Below are 22,619 nucleotides of genomic sequence, written 5' to 3'. Positions count from 1 at the left end.
AGAAATCCATACTTTCCTTCCTTGAGCTCACAGACCTTCATTTGCACATCTCCTAGGGGCCAGGGCTCACATCTGCTACAGACTTACTCCGCCAGGTTCTAGAATCCCTGTGCCCTCACATGACACTGGGTTAGTGCTCCCCCAGGGTGTGGAGGAGAACAGAGGAAAGCCATGACACCTGGACCCCTGGGCTACAGCTCCACAGAGAGGAGTCTGGGCGAAGATCTCACCGTATCCACATTCAGGGTCACAGATGCCTTAGCCATTGTCTTCTGGGGACTGGGATGCCTCTATCCCCTGCAACCTGTTTCTGCCCTTGCAAAGGCTAAGAATGAAAGAGAGGAGGCGGGGCGGGGTGGCTCATGCCTATAATCCCAGCACTTTGGGAAGCCGAGGCAGGAGGATCACTTGAGGTCAGGAGTTCAAAACCAGCCTGGCCAACATGGTGAAACCCCATCTCTACTAAAAAATACAAAAATTAGCTGGGTGTGGTGGTGGGTGCCTGTAGTCCCAGCTACTCTGGAGGCTGAGGTAGAAGAATTGCTTGAACCCAGGAGGCGGAGGTTGCAGTGAGCCGAGATTGTACCACTGCACTCCAGCCTGGGTGACAGAGCAAGGCTTCATCTCTGAAAAAAGAAAAGAGAAAGAAAGAGAGGATGGGGAAGAAGAGACCTGTGCTTCCCAGGCCAGAGCCTAAGACCCAGGATCACCCCCTCGTCTAGCTCCCGGGGACTCTAGAAGCAATGGATTCTCTTTGCTCTACTGCGGCCAGGCTACAGAGATCCCCTTGAGTCTGTCCTATCCCTTCAGAGACAGATTATGAAGACAGGGAATGACAGACACAGACAGAGGGACAGAGAGACAGAGACAGGCAGAGGCAGAAAGAGAGACAGATACAGAGGACATCACAAAGAGATTCAGAGAGTGAAGAAAGATGGAAGTACATTCAGGGGAAGACAGGAAAAGAAAGAGAGAGACAGAAATAGGAAGAGAGACAGAGCAATAGAGATAGAGGCAGAGAGAAGAGAATAGAAACTGAGAAGGAGAGCCAGAAAGAAAGAGAGAAGGAAGACACAAGCCAGGGGCCAGAAGCCTCCACCTGCCCCGTATCATTGAGCCAAAGAAGGGAAGTGGGGTCTGAGGGAGGAAGCCAGGTCTCCCTCTCTGTGGCTCTGCCCCATCATCTGGCATTGGTGTCCTTAACTTGGAGTCAGTGGACTTGGATGGGAAAAGAATATTACTTTCACTAATCTCTAGCTGAAATTTAGCATTTCCTCCAATTATGACAATAGCAACAAACCAGTCATTTTAGCCATAACTATGGCTTTGTCACCAGTAGAAATCACATATATTTTTATATCATATTACAGTATTGCAGATCATTTGAAATACCATTTATGCTCATCACTGCGTCAAAATTATGTGAGGTATCAACCTACCACTAGATCTTATTTAAAGCATTAATAAAGAACCACATATATTACTATATCACATCGGTTTTATACCTGTATTACAATATAACTGGTTTCCTTCGTAATCCTATATATTTTATTTTATGCATTTAAAATATTATTCTGAGATGAGGCCACATACTTTACCAGATTGCCAAAGGAGAACATGACACAAAAAGGTTCAGAACTCTTGCATCTAGCCCCTGACCCAAAGCCCCCGGCACCCATTCCGCAAAACTCCCTGGGCCCTTTACTGTCTTTTCCTGCTCCCTTATTTTGCTGGGTTAGTCTCTGTCCTTAAAGAAGAAGCTGCCAAGGCAGAATGCAAGGATTTGACTAGGGGAGATGCCTGCGAGAGAGGAAGGGAGCCTGGAGCTGGGAGAGCTGTGAAGGAGAGAGGGAATGAATAAAGGTTGAGAGGAGCATCCTAAAACACCAGTCAAAGGAAAGTTCAGCAAAGCCATTGGGAAATCTTGACCCAAAGTCAGCTGTCAAAGGAGTCCCCCATCTCCCAGGAATGGATCTGCCTTAGGATCTCTGCTGAGCTCTGTCACTGGCTGGGAGCAGCTCAGTGGGAAGCTGGCCTTAGATTTCAGAGAGAAGCAGCTGGGGCCATTGGTTAATTTCACTCCTCACAGTGTAAGGTCTGTGAGGAGCATTCTCACTGCCACCACAGTTGCCCACTCAGAAAAAAGGACGTGGTGCAGGGGTCCTCTCTAGGGTGGTAGGTGAGCATGGTAGTTATAGATATAGACTTGGAGAGTTGGCTATTTTCTAGCTGAGAGTCTTGAGCAAGTTATTTAATGCTCCCTGTCTCCTTATATGTAAAATAGAGGTGATAAAATTTCCTATTTGTAGGGATATTTGTGAGGATTAATTAAAGTTTGCAAAGCAATGTTTACATAGATCCTGGAGCACGGTCAGCTCTCAATAATTGGTAGCCCTTATTATGGCTATTGCAATTATTATTTTATTACTATAATTCTCTTTCTCAAAGGGAAGGCCGGGAAAGTGGGGCTCCAGGAGGCTGAATATGACAGTCCCTCCCCTAGCTGAGGCAGCTGGAAGAGGTGGGAACCAGTTCCTCCCACTCCCCTCTTCTTCCCCTGAGGCAGGGGTCTTCCCCTAGCTACCGACAGTTCCTGTGTCTGCTGACTCACAGCCAACTTCCTCTCATACAAACAGGAAAACACAGCCGGCCAGCGCCCCCCCCAACCCCCAACACACACACACACACACACACACACACACACACACACACACTGGCCCTGCTCAGAGAGGGAAGTGCCTCCGCCCCTGGGAGACAGGCTCCAGGACCGGAGTTCCGGCAAGATTAGGGAAGGAGAGAGGGGCCATTCCTCCTCAGGCATCCCCGGCATCCCCCCTGAAATTTTAGGGTGGGAGAGTGGGGAGAAGGGGCGGCTTCTCCCATGAATGAAACAGCTGCTTGCTTGGTCCCTGAGCTTGCAGGGCGTCCGTCTGTCCCAAACAGGCAGCCCCAAACCTTGGTTTGGAAGTAGGGATGTGCCTTGCGGACCTTCATCCCTCGAAGGAACCTAGGCCGGGCCCTTGGGGATGGAAGTGGGGAGAAACAGACGGGTACCCCTCTGCTGGGCCTCTGCGCTTGTTGCCCAAGCCAAGTCTCAATTCTGGATGTCCAACTTCCGTCCCCACACTAAACTGGTTGCCAGGGTCCAGCCACCCTTCTGGGCGTGGGAGAGGTGCCCTGGGGGCTTAGGGCTCGACCTTTCCTCCTCCCTTTTGGCAGGACTGGAGGGCATGGGAGCAGCGGAGAGGATGCAAAGCCGTCCCTGGCACTCTCCCTTTCTCAGTTTCTCCCTCCGTCCCAATCTCCGTCCCGGTCTCTGTCTCTTTGTCACTCTCCCTGAGGTTGTCTTCGTCCCAACGTGTTCTGGTCCTTTCTCGGCCTGCGAGAGGGCAGACTGGGGGCAGACTCGGAGATAAGCGCGGCGGTTGGGCAAGAAGCCCAAACCCTTTGGAGGCCTGCGCTTGCACAAGGAGTGGCCGGGGCCCCGCGGAGGGAACCGGCCGGGCGGGGCGGGGCTGGGCCCGTCGAGGGAAGGCAGACGGGAGGCGGGGCCGGCGCGGCGGGACCCAGAGCCTCGGACCAGCGGCGGGCACCCGCGAGCGGACGGCGGCCGCGCAGTGAGGTGAGGACCCCCGCGCCCCCCGGGTCCCTGCTTCCCAGACTCCTCCCCATCACCTTCTCGAGGGCCTTCGTGGGCTCCCAGGCCCCCTCGGCGCCGGCGGCCCTCCCCATCCCCGCCACGACCCGCCCCTCCCTCCTGCTGCCGGGCCTCTGCCCCATCCCTCCTCGCCCCCTCCCTCGTCGCAGCCTGCGCTGCCCGCCACTACCCGCCCCGCCCCCGCCACTCCTGTCCCACGAGCACTTCGGCTCCCAGCCCCGTGCTCTCGAGCCCGGCCTGAGTCACCGTGAAACCGGGTCCTGAGTCAGGGCCCGAGGCTCAGCTCATTCCCTGGCTTGGGAATGAGGCCCAGCTGGAGAGAGGCAGAGAGAGGCCAGCACTGATGCTGGGACGCAGAGGGCGTCCTGGTCACCGACAGAGCACAAGAGCAACAGGGAGACAGCCTAGGCCGAGGCGGAAGACAGAAACCCAGGCTCAGAGGCAGACAAAGACACAGATACAACTCAAGATCTGGTTAGAACTGGAGACTGAGTCAAGGACAAGCTTAATGACAGAGAGCAAAACAGGGTGGGACAAGGAGAGGGACAAAGAAGGATTGAGAGGTTGAGATGGAGTAGGGCAGGGACAGGGACAAGGCAGAGATAAACAGGGCTACAGAATTAGAGACAGGTCTATGAAATAGACCAGGGTCAGGGTCGGGGTCAGGCTGGCGGAAGGGGGACAGAGCACAGAGACCTGAGCCCAAGGGAATGGGCAGGGAAAAGGCAGGCTCAGAAAAGGAAGGCTTGGAGAAAGCAGAGGTGGGGGGATGGCATTTCACACTGTCAAATCGCTACAGGGCATGTGCACACACAGGTGAACACCATGTGAACATGCTGCCGGTGGGCAGAGAGTCCAGAAGCCTCTGGAGTACTCCCGACCTCTGGTCCCTCGTCTCTCTGGCCTGGTTCTCCATCCCCATCCTTATTCTTCAATTAGCCTCCACCCAGGGCCGGGACCCCACACATTAGGACTGGTTAGGGCTCTCCCGGCAGCCTGACCAAGGCAGGCAGGATGTGGAGGCGGCCAGGGCTGGAGGGACAGGAAGGAAGTCTGAGCAGAGACAATAGGTGGAAGGGGAGGAGGGACTGGGAACAACCAGGATTAGGATGGCAGGCCTGCATACATTGGCTCTGGAAACAAGAGGGAGTGGGGTCTGCACCTCCTTCCTCCTATCTAGGCTGCCCCTCTCCCCACCTTAGTCCAGAGCTGATTGGCCACATCATTGGCCCTTTCTCTGCATCTCCCTATCCCACTCTGCCCCACAGCATTCTAGCATCTTGTCCCATGCTTACTCAGTTGGATGTGCAGTCAGGCAGGAGCAGAGCTTTGACCCAGACCCAGGGTGGGCAGGAGCTGAGGGGCCAACTCTAGCACTGCCTTGCTGTGAACCTGGGGCAAGCCCCTTCCCCTCTCTGGGCCTCAGTTTCCTTAACTTCAAATGAAGTCCCTTCCCTAAGTAGAGAGCCATTGCTGTTGTTCTGGGATGGCTCTGCTTCCAGATCGCAGGCCTTTCAGCATCTTTCTTTGGAGGAAGATTGGAGGCTGGTGCTCACTGTCTAGGCCTCAGACTCTGGGGCAGGGAGGGGGATTCTCAGCCTGAGCCCTCCCTTCACCCTGCCCCTCCCCCCAGCAATGGCCTGAGCCCCCATGGCTGCCCCTCAGGACCTGGACATCGCTGTGTGGCTGGCCACGGTGCACCTGGAGCAGTATGCAGACACGTTCCGACGGCATGGCCTGGCTACAGCAGGTGCAGCCCGGGGCCTGGGCCACGAGGAGCTGAAGCAGTTGGGCATCAGCGCCACAGGGCACCGGAAACGCATTCTGCGCCTGCTGCAGACAGGCACCGAAGAGGGCTCCCTGGATCCCAAATCGGATAGTGCCATGGAACCATCCCCCAGCCCAGCCCCGCAAGCCCAGCCCCCTAAGCCCGTGCCGAAGCCCAGGACCGTGTTTGGTGGATTCAGTGGCCCTGCCACCACTCAGAGACCTGGGCTGAGCCCAGCCCTCGGGGGACCAGGAGTGTCCAGGAGCCCAGAGCCCAGCCCAAGGCCCCCTCCTCTCCCCACTTCCTCCGCTGAGCAGTCTTCAGCCCTAAATACTGTGGAGATGATGCCTAATTCCATCTACTTCGGCCTGGACTTAAGAGGCAGGGCACAGGCAGCTCAGGACAAGTGAGTGGAGTTGGCTCCCTAGGGACTGATGCTGGGGGGAGTGGGGAGGAGAGCATGAGGGGGACAGAGGTGGGGAGCAGGGCATGAAGGCTTGTTCTTCCTCCTCTCTCCTTAAGTAACCAATAGACCTTTCCCTTCAGGGCCCCAGACAGCTCCCAAACCTCTGCCCCCACCCCTGCCCTCAGGCCCACAACAGGCACAGGTAACTGGGTTATCATGGGTTGTGGGAGAGGCATAGTGCCGGCAGGACCTCATACACTCCCAGCGATCTCCTCTTCCCTGTGCGTTCCCCTCTCCTCCTGCCAGTGCACATCATGGATCCTGGTTGCCTGTACTATGGTGTCCAACCTGTGGGGACTCCAGGAGCCCCCGACAGAAGAGAGAGCAGAGGTGTTTGTCAGGACAGGGCTGAACACAGGTGAGTACTAAATAGGGAAGTGGTGGGAGGGAGGAGCAGGTGAGTTGGTGGCGGCTGTGTATCCAGTTATTCAACAAATGTGCATTGAGTATTCACCAGCCAGGCACTCAAGATACAGGATGAGTATCACAGACCCAGTGCCACCCTCAGGCAGCTTGTGACTCAGTGGGACAGACAGGGAATAAAAGAAGTAGACAAACCAATGGTCATATAATGGAAAATTGGGAGAAGTGCTTTTCTTTCTTTCTTTCTTTTTGAGACGGAGTCTTGCCCTGTCGCCCAGATTGGAGTGCAGTGGCACAATCTTGGCTCACTGCAAACTCCGCCTCCTGGGTTCAAGCGATTCTCCTGTCTCAGGCTCCCGAGCAGCTGGGATTACAGGTGTGTGCCACCATGCCCGGCTAATTTTTGTATTTTTAGTAGAGATGGGGTTTCGCCATGTTGGCCAGGCTGGTCTCGAACTCCTGACCTCAGGTGATCCTACCTCCTTGGCCTCCCAAAGTGCTGGGATTACAGGCATGAGCCACTGTGCCCAGCCAGGAGAAGTGCTTTTCATTTTTTCATTCAACAAATATTTATTGAGCAACTATCATGCACCAGATGTAGATGCTTGGGATAGATCAGTGTACACAGAAATCCCTGCCCTTGTGGGGAGATACTCCATTAACAATAAACATAATACATTAAATACTATAGAATAAACATAATACATTAAATACTATAGAATGTTAAAAGGTATTAAGTGCCATGGAAAAAATAGAGCAGAGTAAGAGGGCTAGGGGGTTGGCCAGGCATGGTGGCTCACACCTGTAATCCCAGCACTTTGGGAGGCTGAGGCAGACGGATCACCTGAGGTCAGGAGTTTGAGACCAGCCTGGCCAACAGGATGAAACCCTGTCTCTACTAAAAATACAAAAATTAGCCAGGTGTGGTGGTGGACGCCTGTAATCCCAGCTACTTAGGAGGCTGAGGCAGGAGAATTGCTTGAACCCGGGAGGCGGAGGTAGCAGTGACTAAGGAAAAAAAAAAAAAAAAGAGGGCTTGGGGGCAAAATGGGTGGACTGCAATTTCTCATTTACAGTTAGCAGAGTGTTAAGAAGATGACATTTGATCAAAAACTTGAAGAAGGTGAAGGAGTTAGCCATGGAGATAACTGGGGAAGAGTGCCCCAAGTAGGGCAAGTGATTGGAACAGAGGCCTCAAGGCGGGTGTGTGCCCAAGGGGATCCAGGAGCAGTGAGGAGGCCAGGGCATCTTGGCTGGGGCAGGTGGCCACTGTGGGAGGAAGGGCAAGAGATGAAGTCAGAGAGGTAAAAGAGGCCAGATAAGGGCCAGGCACAGTGGCTCACGCCTGTAATCCCAGCACTTCAGGAGGCCAAGGTGGGCGGACCACCTGAGGTCAGGAGTTTGAGAGCAGCCTAGCCAACATGGTGAAACCTCGTCTCTACTAAAAATACAAAAAAATAGCCGGGTGTGGTGGTGGGCGCCTGTAGTCCCAGCTACTCGGGAGGCTGAGGCAGGAGAATGGCGTGAACCCAGGAGGCGGAGCTTGCAGTGAGCAAAGGTCGTGCCACTGTACTCTAGCCTGGGCAACCGAGCAGGACTCCGTCCCAAAAAAAAAAAAAAAAAAAATTGCTGGGGGTGGTGGTGCACACCTGTAGTCCCAGCTACTAGGGAGGCTGAGGCAGGAGAATCACTTGAACCCGGGAGGCAGAGGTTGCAGAGGTTGCAGTAAGTCAAGATCATGCCACTGCCCTCCATCCTGGACAGCAGAGTGAGACCCTGTCTCAAAAAAAAAAAAAAAAAAAGCAAAAACAAAAACCAAAAACAGAACAAAACCAAAAAAACAAAAACAAGAGGCCAGATAAGGGACTTTGGCTTTTACGCTAAGTGAAATGGGAAGCCATTGAGGGGTTTTGATTTTATAAAGGGATCCCCCTGGTTGCTATGTTGGGAGTGGTCTGTAGGGGGCCAAAGGAGAAGCAGAGAGACCAGTGGGGAGGTTTTTGTAGTAATGTAGGTGAGAGACCTCAGAGTATAGTGATAGTAGTGGAGATGATGAGAAGTGGCTTTATTTTGAAGGCAAACTGTCAGATTAACTTGGGATGTGAGAAAAAAAGAGCAGTCAAGAATGACTTTGAGGGCTTCCATCTGAGCCGGCGCTGACCAGTATGGTAGCCATTAGCCACACGTGACTACTGGGCCTATGAAATGTGGCTAGTATCCTTTGAGATGCACAATAAATGTAAAACACCTGCTAGATTTCAAAGACTTAATATGAGAAAAAGCAATACTGGATGAATATAACAAATATAAATTATCTTATGTTTATATTTTTATGTTGATTACAGAATTTTTATGTAGTAAAAATAGTAATTTTTATGTTGATTACATACTAAAATGTTAATGTTTAGGATATATTGGGTTAAATAAAATATATTATTAAAATTAATTTCACCTGTTTATTTTTAATTTTTTTAAACGTGGCTACTGAAAAGTTTAAAATTACATACTTGGTTCACATTAACTTCTGCTGGATAGCACTGTCCTGAGCACCTGAAAGTTCCTGGAGCCGCCATGGTCTGAGATGGGGAAGACTGTGCTCAGGCAGCTGGGAGGTGAGGGTAGATTAGGAGTGCAGTTCTGGACGTGTTGAATTTGAGGTGTAAGTTATGCCTCCAAGAAGAGGTGAAAAATAGACCACTGGGTAGACGAGCTTAGAGTCTAGGGAGAGGTCGGAGCTGGAGACCTAAACTTGAGAGTTGTCAGCACTTAGATGGGTGCATAGAGCTGTGAGTGAGTGCAGATAGAGAAGAGGACCAAGATCAAAGCCCTCGTGCACTCCCATATCTAGAGGTTTGGGAGAAGAGGAAGAATCTGCAAAACGGACAGAAGAGAAATAGCAAAGTAGAAGGCCAGGAGAATGTGATGTCATAGGAGCAAAGTGAAGAAAATGTAGAAGAAGGGAGAGGCCAACTGTGTCCTACACTGCTGAGGGGTCTGCTGCTGAGTATGATAGGACTTAGAATTGACCCTTGGAATTGGAGGTCACGGGGATCTTGACAAGTACAGTCTCAGAGTGATGGGGTGAAAGCTCGATCAGAGTGGGTTTTAAGAGAGAATAGAAAAGTATAGGACAGTGTCTTTTGAGGAATTTTTCTGCAAAGAAGAGCAGAGAGTTGGAACTATTGGTGCTAGAGGAAGTTGAGTCAAGAAAAGAGTTTTTTTGTTGTTTTTGAGATGAAGTCTTGCTCTGTCACCCAGGCTGGAGTGCAGTGGCATGATCTCGGCTCATTGCAACCTCTGCCTCCTGGGTTCAAGTGATTCTCCTGCCTCAGCCTCCCAAGTAGCTGGGACTACAGGCGCCCGCCACCACACCCAGCTAATTTTTGTACTTTTAGTAGAGACGGGGTTTCACCGTGTTGGCCAGGATGGTCTCGACCTCTTGACCTCGTGATCCGCCTGCCTCGGCCTCCCAAAGTGCTGGGATTACAGGCGTGAGCCACCGTACCTGTCCAACAAGAGTTTTTTATTGGATGCAATGTTATATAGGTTTGTAGGTGAATAGGAATGATCTGGTAGGGAGGGACAGTTATGTAGGGGAGAGGAGAGTGAGGGATGTCTAAGTGATTGTGTAGGTGAGAGGAATAGGATTAAGTGCACAGAGGAGGGTCTGGCTTTAGACATGAGTGTTTATTATAGTCACAGGAGGAAGGCAGAATATGTGCGTGAAATTGGGTAAACATGGCACTGGGAGTCTGTGGGGGTTCTTATCTGATTACTTCAATTTCTCAGTGAAGTAGGAAACAGAGGCTGCAGTAGCCGTTTTCAACATTAGCTGTATCATAGGGTTGGCAAATTTTTTTTTTTTTTTTGAGACAGAGTCTCGCTCTGTTGCCCAGGCTGGAGTATAGTGGCTCGATCTCTGCTCACTGCAACCTCCGCCTCCCAGGTTCAAGCAATTATCCTGCCTCAGCCTCCCGAGTAGCTGGAATTACAGGTGCCCGCCAGCACACCTGGCTAATTTTTTTTTTTTTGTATTTTTAGTAGAGACGGGGTTTCACCATATTGCCCAGGCTGGTCTTGAACTCCTGACCTTGTGATCTGCCCGACTCGGCCTCCCAAAGTGCTGGGATTACAGGTATAAGCCACCGCGCCCAGCCTTTTTTTTTTTTTTTTTTTTAGGCTGGGGAACTTTTAAAATTATAAGTGCCTGGGCCCTCTCCCAGAGATTCACATTTAAGTGTCTGGTGTGGAGCCCACGTACTGATATTTTTTAATGTTTCCCAAGTGATTTTGTGCTGTTGAGATTGAGAACCCCTGGAAAGTGATAGAGAATAATAGAGGAATCTACTCAGGTTAGTTAAGGGAGGCCTCTCTGAGAAGATGACATAAGCAAAGACCCGAAGGATGAGAAAAAGCAGCCCAGGGAAGCATGGAAGGAGGCAAGTTCTAGGTAGAGGGAAGAGCGTGTGCAAAGGCTCTGAAACATGGAGGAGAATGTGGCTATAAGCAAGGGCCAGGGCAACACAGGATGCAGTCAGGGGAGTGGCTACGGGCCTCACTGTACAAGTTCTTGCAGCCTATTGGAATTTGGGTTTAACCTAAGTGCAAATGGGACGTTATTGAAGGGCTTCCTTCAAGGGAGTAAAATGGTCTCATCTGCATTTGTAAAAGAGCACTTTGGTGCCTGTGGGAGAATAAGTGTGGGAAGGAGGGCAAGAGTGAAAGCAGATGGCCAGTTAGGGAATTTGCATCACCCTGGTGAGAGTTGATGGGATGGTCCTTGGTCCAGGGAGAGGTCAAGAACGTTTTGGACAAAGAGTCAAGACATATTGATTAGCCATGGGCAACCATGACAGGGAGCCATCTACACAGCCCTTCCCCATCTTTTCCATCCAAGTCATACTAATGGCAAAGAAGATGGACTGAAATTTTCCCAATAAAAATTCCAAGTATGCTCAGGAAAGCAGCTCCATGCCAATCTTAAGGGTTCTGAACCTCCCTATTCCCCTGTTTGAAAAGCAGATCCAGGCTGAGCACAGTGACTCACACCTGTAACCCCAGCAATTTGGGAGGCCGAGATGGGAGGATCACTTGAACCCAGGAGTTTGAGACCAGCCTGGGCAACATAGCGAGACCTCATCTCCACTAAAAATAAAATTAAAAAAATTAGCCAGCTGTGGTGGCCAGCACATGCCTGTAGTCCCAGCTACTCAGGATGGGAGGATCCCTTGAGCCCAGAAGTTTGAGGCTGCAGTGAGCCATGATTGCACCACTGCGCTCAGCCTGTGCAGCAGAGAGAGACAGAGAGACCCTGTCTCAAAAGAGGCTGGGCGCAGTAGCTCACGCCTGTAATCCCAACACTTTGGGAGGCCAAGGCGGGTGGATCACCTGAGGTCGGGAGTTCGAGACCAGCCTGACCAACATGGAGAAACCCCGTCTCTACTAAAAATACAAAATTAGCCAGATGTGGTAGCGTATTCTTATAATCCCAGCTACTCAGGAGGCTGAGGCAGGAGAATCGCTTGAACCCGAGAGGCGGAGGTTGCGGTGAGCCGAGATTGCGCTATTGCACTCCAGCCTGGGCAACGGGAGCGAAGCTCTGTCTCAAAAAAAAAAAAGAAAAGAAAATCAGATCCCGTACCTGCCAGGCATTCTATTCTTAGGTGATGTGAGTAGGTTGGAGAAAGTACAAAGAAGGTGTCCGGGGTACTTGTCTAATGTGTGTCCCTCCCTGTCTTGGCCCCCACAAGGCTCAGCAGGCAGGATCTGGAGGCACGGGAGGATGCTGGCTATGCCAGCCTTGAGCTGCCTGGAGACTCCACCCTCTTATCGCCCACCCTGGAAACAGAGGAGACCAGTGATGACCTCATTTCACCCTATGCCAGCTTCTCCTTCACGGCAGACCGCCCCACGCCCCTGCTCAGTGGCTGGCTAGACAAGCTCTCCCCTCAGGGGTGGGCGCTGGGAGGGGAAGGGAGGGAGAAAAGAGAGGCTGGGAGGTGGTTGTGCGGGAAAGTGCCCCCGAACCCTATGATCCCCCTAACCCCATGCAACCTCAAACACTGATCTTGGCTCCTTCCTTCCTCAGAAACTATGTCTTCCAGAGACGCTTTGTGCAGTTCAATGGGAGGAGTCTGATGTACTTTGGCAGTGACAAGGTGGAGGGCTGGGAGATGTGACGACATGGAGATGAGGGAGGGGGGTGCTGAGAGGGGCTCAGAATTGGAAGGAGGGAAGTCCATGGTGTGTGTGGGGGGGCAGTGACTGCATGACTGATGTCAACATTTAAAGTAGCTGGCTTAGCAGCTGTACCCACTGCTTGTGGATTGAATGCCAATCTTATAAAATCTGGGGCAGGACCCAGGGGCTGGCACACATGGCTCAGTTCCTGTCCTCATAGGTCATTGAGCTCTCTCTCTCCAGGACCCCTTCCCTAAGGGTGTGATACCTTTGACTGCCATTGAGATGACCCGCAGCAGCAAGGACAACAAGTTCCAGGTCATCACCGGCCAGAGGGTGTTCGTGTTCCGCACAGAGAGCGAGGGTGAGGGCCACAGCCCCCTGAGTCAGGGCAGGAGGGAGGGAGGCTGTGTGAGCAACAGCCACTGACCTGCTTCTCCATCCGCACCAGCTCAGCGGGACACATGGTGCTCCACGCTGCAGTCCTATCTGAAGGAGCAGCGCCTCCTGGGCCACCCCCGGCCCCCTCAGCCACCCCGACCCCTCCGCACGGGCATGCTGGAGCTGCGTGGACACAAGGCCAAGGTGTTTGCTGCCTTGAGCCCTGGAGAGCTGGCACTGTACAAGAGTGAGCAGGTGAGGAGAGCCGGGCCAGGGCTGAGGGGCCTGAACTAGTCCCTTCTGGCACCTCATGATGCCCACCCCCTGACCCCACCAGGCCTTCTCTCTGGGCATCGGGATCTGCTTCATCGAACTGCAGGGGTGCAGCGTCCGGGAGACCAAGAGTCGAAGCTTCGACCTGCTCACACCCCATCGCTGCTTCAGGTGGGGCCTGGGCCAGTGGGAGGCAAGGCGGGGGACTTTTGCGGGAGGCACAAGGGTGCAGAGGACTGGAGGCCTCTTCAGTAGGACGTCAGAGGGTGTGCACGGATGGTAGTCCAGTGAGCTAGGTCAAGATGTCAGAAGGGTCTGGGCTGCCCCAGGTGTGGCCTGTGGTGGCCCCTGTAGGAAGAGCCAGGGGGATGGGACATGGTGGGTAGGTCCATGCCCACAGACTGGCTGTCCACTCCTCAGCTTCACAGCCGAGTCTGGGGGTGCTCGGCAGAGCTGGGCGGCCGCTCTGCAGGAAGCAGTAACCGAGACCCTGTCTGACTACGAGGTGGCTGAGAAGATCTGGTCTAATCGGGCCAACCGGCACTGTGCGGACTGTGGGTCCTCCCGCCCAGATTGGGCCGCTGTCAATTTGGGGGTGGTCATCTGCAAGCAGTGTGCAGGTGAGGACTGGCCTCAAGCCCATGTGGGGAACAGGAGGGCTGGGACTAGAGGGCTCAGGGTACCCATGCCCCATGTCCTTCACACCCTCACACACCCTCACACCGTCACAGGTCAGCACCGGGCCCTGGGTTCCGGGATCTCCAAGGTGCAGAGCCTGAAGCTGGACACGAGTGTCTGGAGTAATGAGATAGTGCAGGTGAGCGGGCAGAAGAGGGAGAAGGTGGGAGGGGCAGAAGGGAGCGTCCAGAAGCAGGCTTTGGGCCAGCCTGGGGACAGGAATGGAACATCTGAGGACTCTTGAGTTCCTGTCACCTGCCTTTGCCCCTTGTCATCCCACAGTTGTTCATTGTCCTGGGAAATGATCGTGCCAACCGCTTCTGGGCAGGGACCCTACCCCCAGGTGAGGGACTACATCCAGATGCGACCCCTGGCCCCCGGGGAGAGTTCATCTCCCGAAAGTACCGTCTGGGTCTCTTCCGGAAGCCCCACCCTCAGTACCCAGATCATAGCCAGCTTCTCCAGGTAGGAGGGACAGAGCGGGGCTGATCTGGGGCGGGGGGGTCAGGAAACACTCTCTGGAGTTGGAATGCCTAGACTTGGGTGGTGGGGACTGTTTTTGGTGATCATACGACTGTCCCCAATGCTCTCAGTTTGGGATTTGGGGCTGACAGAGGCCCTTCCCTCCCTGCAGGCACTGTGTGCAGCTGTGGCAGGACCCAACCTGCTGAAGAACATGACCCAGCTCCTCTGTGTTGAGGCCTTTGAGGGCGAGGAGCCCTGGTCCCCCCCAGCCCTTGATGGCAGTTGCCCTGGCCTCTTGCCCTCAGGTCATTCCCCCAAGTGCCTCCTCTCTCCCCCACAGGAATTCTCAGACCCAACCTATGATTCAGTTCTTCCAAGGGGCCCCAATTAGCTGATCACAATGGCCCAGCCTGGGCAGTTTCCCAAACCCTCAGATCCTCCAGGGCCTATCTCCTGATGTCATGTGATAGCTGATGATGGTCATGGCTGGGGAGGGTCTGGGTGTTCCAGGTGCTGGTGCTGGTCCACCCCTGACAGGGCCGATCCATAGGTCAGGGCTAGTCTCCCTGGAGACAGTGTGATCTCGCAAAGAAGTGATCAACTTAGTGACACTCATCTCCATTGGTCAGGCCAGGGGGCTGAGACACTTACAGGATGGCACATGCCCTGAGGTGCCCACCCAGAGCTAAGAGCCTGGTTGGCTGGCTGGTAGGGAGAGGCAGTGGGCAGGGGCTGGGCCAGAGGCCTCCCTGTCTCATTACCCCTTGCCTCTCTCTTCTGCAATCTGGGTAGTGAGGGATCCAGCTCCATTGGGCTCTACTTGGCTGTTCTGCCAGTGGAGTCAGGTCACACTGTCTTTCTCCATTTCATCCCTTCCCCAGAGGGGGCCAGGTGATCCCATTGCACTTGGTTGACCTGACTACTTCCCCTTCCCCTTGCAGACCCCTCCCCTGGTGTGTACAATGAGGTGGTGGTGCCTGCTACTTACAGCGGCTTTCTGTACTGCAGTCCCATCAGCAACAAAGCTGGACCCTCACCCCCTCGCAGGGGCCGGGATGGTGAGGGGGAGCCAAGGGATGGGAGCATACAGGGACAGAAAGTGGGTGGGTGTGAGTGTACTGCAGAGGGACAAAGAGGAGAGGGCTGGGATGGGAAAGTGGGGCCATGCCCGGGAATGGGCTGGGGTCCTGGGGGTGAGAGAGGGACCATGCCAAGTGGCAGCATTGGGTGATAGTTAAGAGGATCTGTTCTGAAGTCAGACCGTCTGGGTCAAATCCCAGCTCTGCTACTTCCTACCTATGTGTCTTGGGCAAGCTACTGAAACTGAGCCTCAGTTTCCCCATCTGCAAAACAGGACTGAATATAACACCTCATAGGGTTATTGTGAAGATTACATGGGGTCATATATGGGCAAAGGGCTTGGCACAGAATAAATATCTGGTAAATTGGAACTATGACAGTGGGGGCAGAGGTCTGCTGCCCCCTGACTATCTCCCTCCGCCTTAGCTCCCCCCCGCCTATGGTGTGTGCTGGGAGCAGCTCTGGAAATGTTTGCATCAGAAAACAGCCCTGAACCCCTCAGCCTCATACAGCCCCAGGATATTGTATGTCTGGGTGTGAGCCCCCCACCCACTGACCCGGGTGACCTTGACAGGTAATAGCCCTCCTGTGATCACTGAGCTTCCCCTTTTCTCTTCCCAACCTCCAGCCTGACAGACCCCTCATTGGTCCCATTCTCCTCCCTGACCTCACCTTCTCTCCAGGTTCCCCTTTTCCTTTGAGCTCATCCTCACTGGGGGGAGGATCCAGCATTTTGGCACAGATGGAGCTGACAGTCTGGAGGCCTGGACTAGTGCTGTGGGCAAGGTGAGACAGGAGAGCGCCCTCTGCAGCATCTCATGCTTTCCTTGTCCCCACGTGCTCCCATCTTCTCCTCTCTTATTCCTACAGCCACTTCTTCCACTAACAGCTAAGGGTGACTGAGCACATATTCTGTGCCAGGCCCTGTGTTAAGCACTGCCCACTCGATATCTCATTTAATTTTCACAACCACTCTCTGAGGTCAGGTTTTAAGTATAAGGAAACTAAGTTTTAGAGTTTACGAATTCACTTGGTCAAGGTCACAGAGCTAGGAGGCAGCAGAGCACAGGACTAAAATTCAGGCCGCTGTCTGCAAAGCTCATGGCCCAAACCTCACTGTGCCAATGCCTCCTCCCACGAAGAAGCTGGCTCTGATTCCCACTACCCACCCTCTGCTCCAGTTTTCCAGCAGGCCCAGAGACAAAGCTACCTTCATATTTCCCAGCTTCTCCATTCTTAGATAAGCCAATATCTCTCTCCTGTATGCCATTCCCAAAACTGAAAATTCAGGCCCTGGAGTCAGACATCCTGGGATTTGAGTCTCACAACTCTCAGCCTTGTGAGCTTTTCCACATCTGTAGAGTGGGCGTAAAAGACTCACCCCCTAGGGTTGAGGATTAAATGACATGTGAGGCCCACACACAGCAAGCCCTCAGTATGTGGGCGTTGAAATAATAATGATGGTAGTGATGATGACGATGATGACGACAATCTCTCCCATCCTAAGACAGCTTTTCCCTAAGATCTGTTCCATCTTCAACTTTTCACCCTGGTGCCTTCCTTTCCCTCCTGACAATGCGTCAGAAAGTCGTGTGCAGCCTGCAGTTCCCCTTTGACCCCTTGCAGCTGCCCTCCTCTGCCCATGCCTTCCTGAACTGCTACCTGGCAGGTCACCAGTGCCTTCCCATTTCCAAAGGCCAAGGCTGCCTCCCAGCCTCACCAGGTCATCTCTGCAGCATCTGGCACTCCTGTATGGGAAATGCTCCACTGCTCTCGCTTTTGACCCCCTTCTCCCAGGCCTCCTACAACTCCTCACACTAACACATTGTCTCCATATCTTTTCAGGGCTCTGTCGTGGCCCTCCCAACCAGGTTTAAGTCTCCTCTCATTATTATCTACACTTTCCAAAAAGCTACCCCATCCTTTAAGGCAGTGCTACCCGGAGGGTGCTGTGAAGACTGTCACACCATACTAGCCCCTGGACTGTGTGTTATGGTCCATGACAGGATAAGCACAGAACTTGAGAGTAAGCATTTAGAATATTTTATAGCAATTTGACACAGTAATTTTATGTGTTGAATCTAATTATACAAAAAGGGCTTGGGCCAGGCGTGGTGGCTCATACTTGCAAATCCCAGCACTTTGGGAGGCTGAGGCGGGAGGATTGCTTGAGCCCAGGAGTTTGAGAGCAGCCTGGGACCCCATCTCTACAAAAAATAAGAATTAGCCAGGCTAATTCTTGCTCACTTGTAAGCAAGAATGATGGCGCTCACTTGTAGTCCCAGCTACTGGGGAGGCTGAGGTGGGAGGATTGCTTGAGCCTCGGAGGTTGAGCCTACAGTGAGCTGTGATCGTGCCACTGCACTCCAGCCTAAGTGAGGCCCTGTCTCAAAAAAATAGCGGGTCGGGTTGTATTCTTCGTTTTTTCATCCAGATTTTCTAGCAATTCATTTTTATTATTATTATTATTTTCTTTTTGAGATAGAGTTTCACTCTTGTCTCCCAGGCTACAGTGCAGTGACGAGATCTCGGCTCACTGCAACCTCCGCCTCCTGGGTTCAAGCGATTCTCCTGCCTCAGCCTCCTAAGTAGCTGGGACTACAGGCGCACATGACCTCGCCTGGCTAATTTTTGTATTTTTGGTAGAGACGGGGTTTCACCATGTTGGCCAGGCTGGTCTCGAACTCCTGACCTCAGGTGATCTGCCTGCCTGGGCCTCCCAAAGTGCTGGGATTACAGGCTTGAGCCACCGCGCCTGGCCACTTTTATTATTTTTAATGAAAATACAGTATTGGCTGGGTGTGGTGGCTCATGCCTCTAATTCTAACACTTTGGGATGCTGAGGCGGGTGGATCACCTGAGGTCAGGAGTTTGAGACCAGCCAGGCCAACATGGTGAAACCCTGTCTCTACTAAAAATACAAAAAATTAGCCAGACATTAGCGCCTATAATCCTAGCTACTCAGGAGGCTGAGGCAGGAGAATCTCTTGAACCCGGGAGGTGGAGGTTGCAGTGAGCCGAGATCATGCCACTGTACTCCACCCTAGGAGAGAAGAGCAAAACTCCATTTCAAAAAAAAGAAAGAAAGTACACTATTGGTTAGTGACAGCTTGGGACTTTAAGAAAGAAAAAGGAAAAAACCCTGGTCCTTTACTGCAATTTACTGCAGGTAGTTTGAGAAGCACTGCTTTGCAGTCGACCTCAAACACCCTTTCCTCTATGAAGCTTCTCCCCAGCGCCCTAGGATGGTGGGATTTCCCAGGGCATCATGAGTCTTCAGGTGTAGCATTTTTGGCTATAAAGAATGAGTATGCCTTTTTGGTTGGGCGCAGTGGCTCATGTCTGTAATCCCAGCACTTTGGGAGGTCAAGGTGGGAGTTCGAGACCAGCCTGGGCAACATGGCAAAACCCTATCTCTACAAAAAAAGTAAAAAAAAATAGCCAGGTTGTGATGGCATGCTCCTGTAGTCCCAGCTACTCAGGAGGCTGAGGTGGGAAGATCACCTGAGCTGGGGGAGGTCAAGGCTGCAGTGAGCCATGATCACGGCACTGCACAAGAATGAGTATTCTTTCTTACACCCACACCTCAATTAAGGGCACGAGGCTGCCACACAGGGGTCTTCTTTATGTTGGGGAGAGCAAACTGAATTGAATTGAATTTCTTTCCTGTCTTTCTCCATCCATCTCACGTCTCCTCCTTGGCCGTCTCCTTTGCTCTCTCCTATCCCTTTTCATTCCTGCTTTTCTTCTGCTTTATCTTCATGTTTTTCTCTGCTTTTCCCTACCCTCTTCATGTTTTTCTCTGCTTTTCCCTACCCCGGTCACTCTCATTTCTCTCCCCTATTCCTTGTCTCTTCCCCCATCCCCCTTTCTCCTGTCCCACCCTGCCTCTACAGTGGTTCTCCCCGCTGAGCTGCCACCAGCTGCTGGGCCCTGGGCTGCTGCGGCTGGGCCGCCTATGGCTGCGGTCCCCCTCCCATACAGCCCCGGCCCCTGGTCTCTGGCTGTCAGGGTTTGGCCTCCTTCGTGGTGACCACCTCTTCCTGTGCTCAGCGCCGGGCCCTGGCCCCCCAGCCCCTGAGGACATGGTGCATCTGCGGCGGCTACAGGAGATCAGTAAGCGGGGAGGTTTGGGGGGACAGGGATGAAGGGTGGCCATGGGCATCCATGGGAGCAGACCTTTATTATTTGGGGGTTCTTATGGGAAACAGCAGAACATGGTGGCTTCAGGTACAAGCTCCGAAGGGAAACTGCCCAGCTTTGGAACCCACCTTCATCACTTCCTAGCTGTATATCCCTGGACAAGTTATTTAACCTCTCTGTGCCTTAGTTTCCTCATCTTTAAAATGGGCACAATAATAACACCTTCCTCAGAGGGTTGTAGTGAGGTTCAAATAGGGTAATGCATCTGAAACATGTATCGCAGAGCCTGACAAGCATTTTTTAAGTGCTCAATAAATGTTATTATTATTTTTGGAGACAGAGTCACGCTCTATCCCCCGGGCTGGAGTACAAGGGCATGATCTCAACTCCTCAACTCACTGCAACCTCCGCCTCCCAGGTTCAAGTGAGTCTCATGCGTCAGCCTCCCAAGTAGCTGGGATTACAGGCACCTGCCACCACGCCCAGCTAATTTTTGTATTTTTAGTAGAGAAGGGGTTTCACCATGTTGGCCAGGCTGGTCTCGAACTCTTGACCTCAGGTGATCTACCCACTTTGGCCTCCCACAGTGCTGGGATTACAGGAGTGAGCCACCGTGCCTAGCCTATAAATATTATTATTATTTGGAATCACTTGCTGGTTGGGTCCTGGGAGAGGGGACTGGGTGCCCTCACTGCTTTCCTTTCTCCTAAAAGAGGAACAATGTAAGATAATATTTTAGGACTTTGGAAACAAGAGACCTGGTTTTGTGCTCAGCCTTGCCATTTTATAGCAAGTAATCTGGGGCAAGTTACTTAAACTTTCTGAGATTAATGTGTCACCTATAAAATGGGAATAATAGTACATAACTCATAGGATTCAACTGAATGTTTTTTTATAATGCTCCTAGCCTGGCATCTATGCACGTTAAGCATTTAATAAATAATAGTCTCTATAATGAAGACGATAATCATGAAAATGTCCACTGATTCTCCTCCCAGGTGTGGTTTCTGCAGCTGACACCCCAGACAAGAAAGAGCATTTGGTCCTGGTGGAGACAGGAAGGTAAATTGCCCCTGCCCTTGACCTGGAGCTCCCCTTCCTGGAGCGGAGCCCACACTCTGCAACCTGGCCTGCTGGGCCATTGCCCACTTCCTCAAAGTTTCTTCCCTTGCTCCAGGAAGATTTGGGTTGGGTGTTGCTGCCCTCTGCTGGTGGCTCTGGGAAGTCTGGTCCTCATGCATCTGGGCCTGTCAGAGGAGCTGGCTCTGATTCAGGCCTCTGGGGTCTCAGGACCCTGTATCTGCAAGGAGAGGGCCGGCTGGACTTCACGGCATGGAACGCAGCCATTGGGGGCGCGGCTGGTGGGGGCGGCACAGGGCTGCAGGAGCAGCAGATGAGCCGGGGTGACATCCCCATCATCGTGGATGCCTGCATCAGTTTTGTTACCCAGCATGGTGAGTAGGCACTGGCTGATACTGAGCCAATGGGGGTGGGGGGTTGGAGGGGATGAGGGGGTGGAGAACATGAGTACAGCCAGGGTGGAACGTGAGTGCAGCCTGGAAGAGCTTTGCCTCCAGAAACTGTAGCTGGACCCCAGCTGGTCATATGACTCTTGGCAGGCTGCTTTGCTTTTCTGAACCTCAATTCCATCATCTGTAAAATGGGGCCAACGGTCCTCATTTTTCAGGATAATTGTGACAGTGAGACAATGCTTGTCAAGCCTTGAGCGCAGGGTCTGGCATGTAGTAAGTGTTCAGAAGTTTCGTCAGAGTGTGGAGTAGGGGAGGAGCACTGAAAATGTGACTGAGGACACAGAGCCATAGCAAACAGCGAGCAGCTGCGAGGTGAGAGCTGAGCTGTGCAGCACATTCCCAGAAGTTTTAAGCAGAATTATTCTGCGTGGGAGGTTTTCTGGGCTTAAATGGTCAGCTGTGCAAGTGGCCCCCATAATTCTTTGTGAGTTTTTTTTGTTGTTGTTGTTTGCTTTTTTTTTGAGATGGAGTCTTGCTCTGTTGCCCAAGCTGGAGTGCAGTGGCATGATCTCAGCTCACTGCAACCTCCGCCTCTTGGGTTCAAGCAATTCTCCTGCCTCAGCCTCCCAAGTAGCTGGGATTGCAGGCGTGCCCCACCACACCTGGATAATTTTTATATTTTTAGTACAGATGGGTTTCACCATGTTGGCCAGGCTGGTCTCAAACTCCTGACCTCAGGTGATCCACCCACCTCGGCCTCCCAAAGTGCTGGGATTACAGGTGTGAGCCACCGCACCTGGCCCTTTGTAAGTTTTTTATCCTAAATAAGGACCGAAAAGAATCTGTTTCTCCTGTGAACCCTCTTTAGAAGGCTGGACTCTTAAGAAGGAAAATTCACAGAAAACTAAGGTGGGCAGATCCCTAGATCATTTATAATACCTAATACAATGCAAGTGCTGTGGAAATAGTTGTTATGCTATATTGTTTTTATTTGTATTTTGTTGTTGTTATATTGTTATCTTGGGGTTTTTTTCCAAATATTTTTGATGTCGGTTGAATCTGCAGTTGTGGAGCCCATGGATACAGAGGGCTGACTGTAAGGAAAAAAACAGCTCCTCCACAAACCTACAGATAATTGTTACTAGTCATGGGAAATGGAAAGTCAGTGGCTAATAACATTTTCCATACCTTGGCAGTGGCCTTGTTCAGTGACCTCCCCCACTCACTACATCCTTATCCTCTTCTCAGCCTCTCTCGTGTTCGAAGGAGGAAATAAGTCAGAGGCCCAGTGAGAAAGCCCTGAAGAAAGAATATGGGGCCGGGCATGGTGGTTCAAGTGTGTAATCCCAGCACTTTGGGAAGGCGAGGCAGGTGGATCACCTGAGGTCAGGAGTTCGAGACCAGCCTGGCCAACATGGTGAAACCCTGTTTCTATTAAAATACAAAAATTAGCCAGCCATGGTGGTGGGTGCCTGTAATCCCAGCTACCCAGGAGGCTGAGGCAGGAGAATTGCTGTGAGGTGAGGTTGCAGTGAGCTGAGATGGCACCACTTCACTCCACCCTGGGCGAAAGAGCAAAACTCCGTCTCAATAAAAAAGAAAGAATCTGGGTGTTCATCCCCTCCCCTCCAAGCTTCCTGCATCACCATTGTTTAGTCAGCATACATTGGTTGAGCTGCTACCGTGTGTCAG

At 52.3% G+C, this 22,619-nt stretch overlaps 1 protein-coding gene across 8 annotated transcripts in view; it reads left to right on the top strand.

Annotated features, from left to right (window-relative positions):
* The first annotated feature begins 3,533 nt into the window (after positions 1-3,533).
* ARAP3 (ArfGAP with RhoGAP domain, ankyrin repeat and PH domain 3) overlaps positions 3,534-22,619 on the top strand; it is a 29,476-nt gene continuing 10,390 nt past the window's right edge. For 5 of the 8 annotated variants that reach the window (XM_063665584.1, XM_063665582.1, XM_054489346.2 and 2 more), the window contains exons 1-19: positions 3,534-3,622; positions 5,292-5,832; positions 5,973-6,034; positions 6,139-6,250; positions 12,006-12,209; positions 12,344-12,413; positions 12,679-12,799; positions 12,887-13,071; positions 13,154-13,260; positions 13,510-13,709; positions 13,821-13,906; positions 14,050-14,232; positions 14,402-14,537; positions 15,174-15,290; positions 15,739-15,886; positions 15,996-16,098; positions 19,209-19,428; positions 20,454-20,517; positions 20,746-20,909. In XM_063665584.1, coding sequence (XP_063521654.1) covers positions 5,309-5,832; positions 5,973-6,034; positions 6,139-6,250; positions 12,006-12,209; positions 12,344-12,413; positions 12,679-12,799; positions 12,887-13,071; positions 13,154-13,260; positions 13,510-13,709; positions 13,821-13,906; positions 14,050-14,232; positions 14,402-14,537; positions 15,174-15,290; positions 15,739-15,886; positions 15,996-16,098; positions 19,209-19,428; positions 20,454-20,517; positions 20,746-20,909 — 2,806 coding nt within the window. In that variant the 5' untranslated portion in view covers positions 3,534-3,622; positions 5,292-5,308. Of the gene's footprint in view, positions 3,623-5,291; positions 5,833-5,972; positions 6,035-6,138; positions 6,251-12,005; positions 12,210-12,343; positions 12,414-12,678; positions 12,800-12,886; positions 13,072-13,153; positions 13,261-13,509; positions 13,710-13,820; positions 13,907-14,049; positions 14,233-14,401; positions 14,538-15,173; positions 15,291-15,738; positions 15,887-15,995; positions 16,099-19,208; positions 19,429-20,453; positions 20,518-20,745; positions 20,910-22,619 lie in introns of those variants that run through there. The other 3 variants (XM_054489347.2, XM_063665583.1, XM_054489349.2) reach the window with 3 other exon arrangements.

The sequence above is a fragment of the Pongo pygmaeus genome, chromosome 4, assembly GCF_028885625.2.
Source record: "Pongo pygmaeus isolate AG05252 chromosome 4, NHGRI_mPonPyg2-v2.0_pri, whole genome shotgun sequence".
Taxonomy (NCBI): Eukaryota; Metazoa; Chordata; class Mammalia; order Primates; family Hominidae; genus Pongo; species Pongo pygmaeus.
The sequence above is the reverse complement of the archived record's forward strand: the minus strand, read 5'-3'. Positions and strand labels throughout refer to the sequence as shown.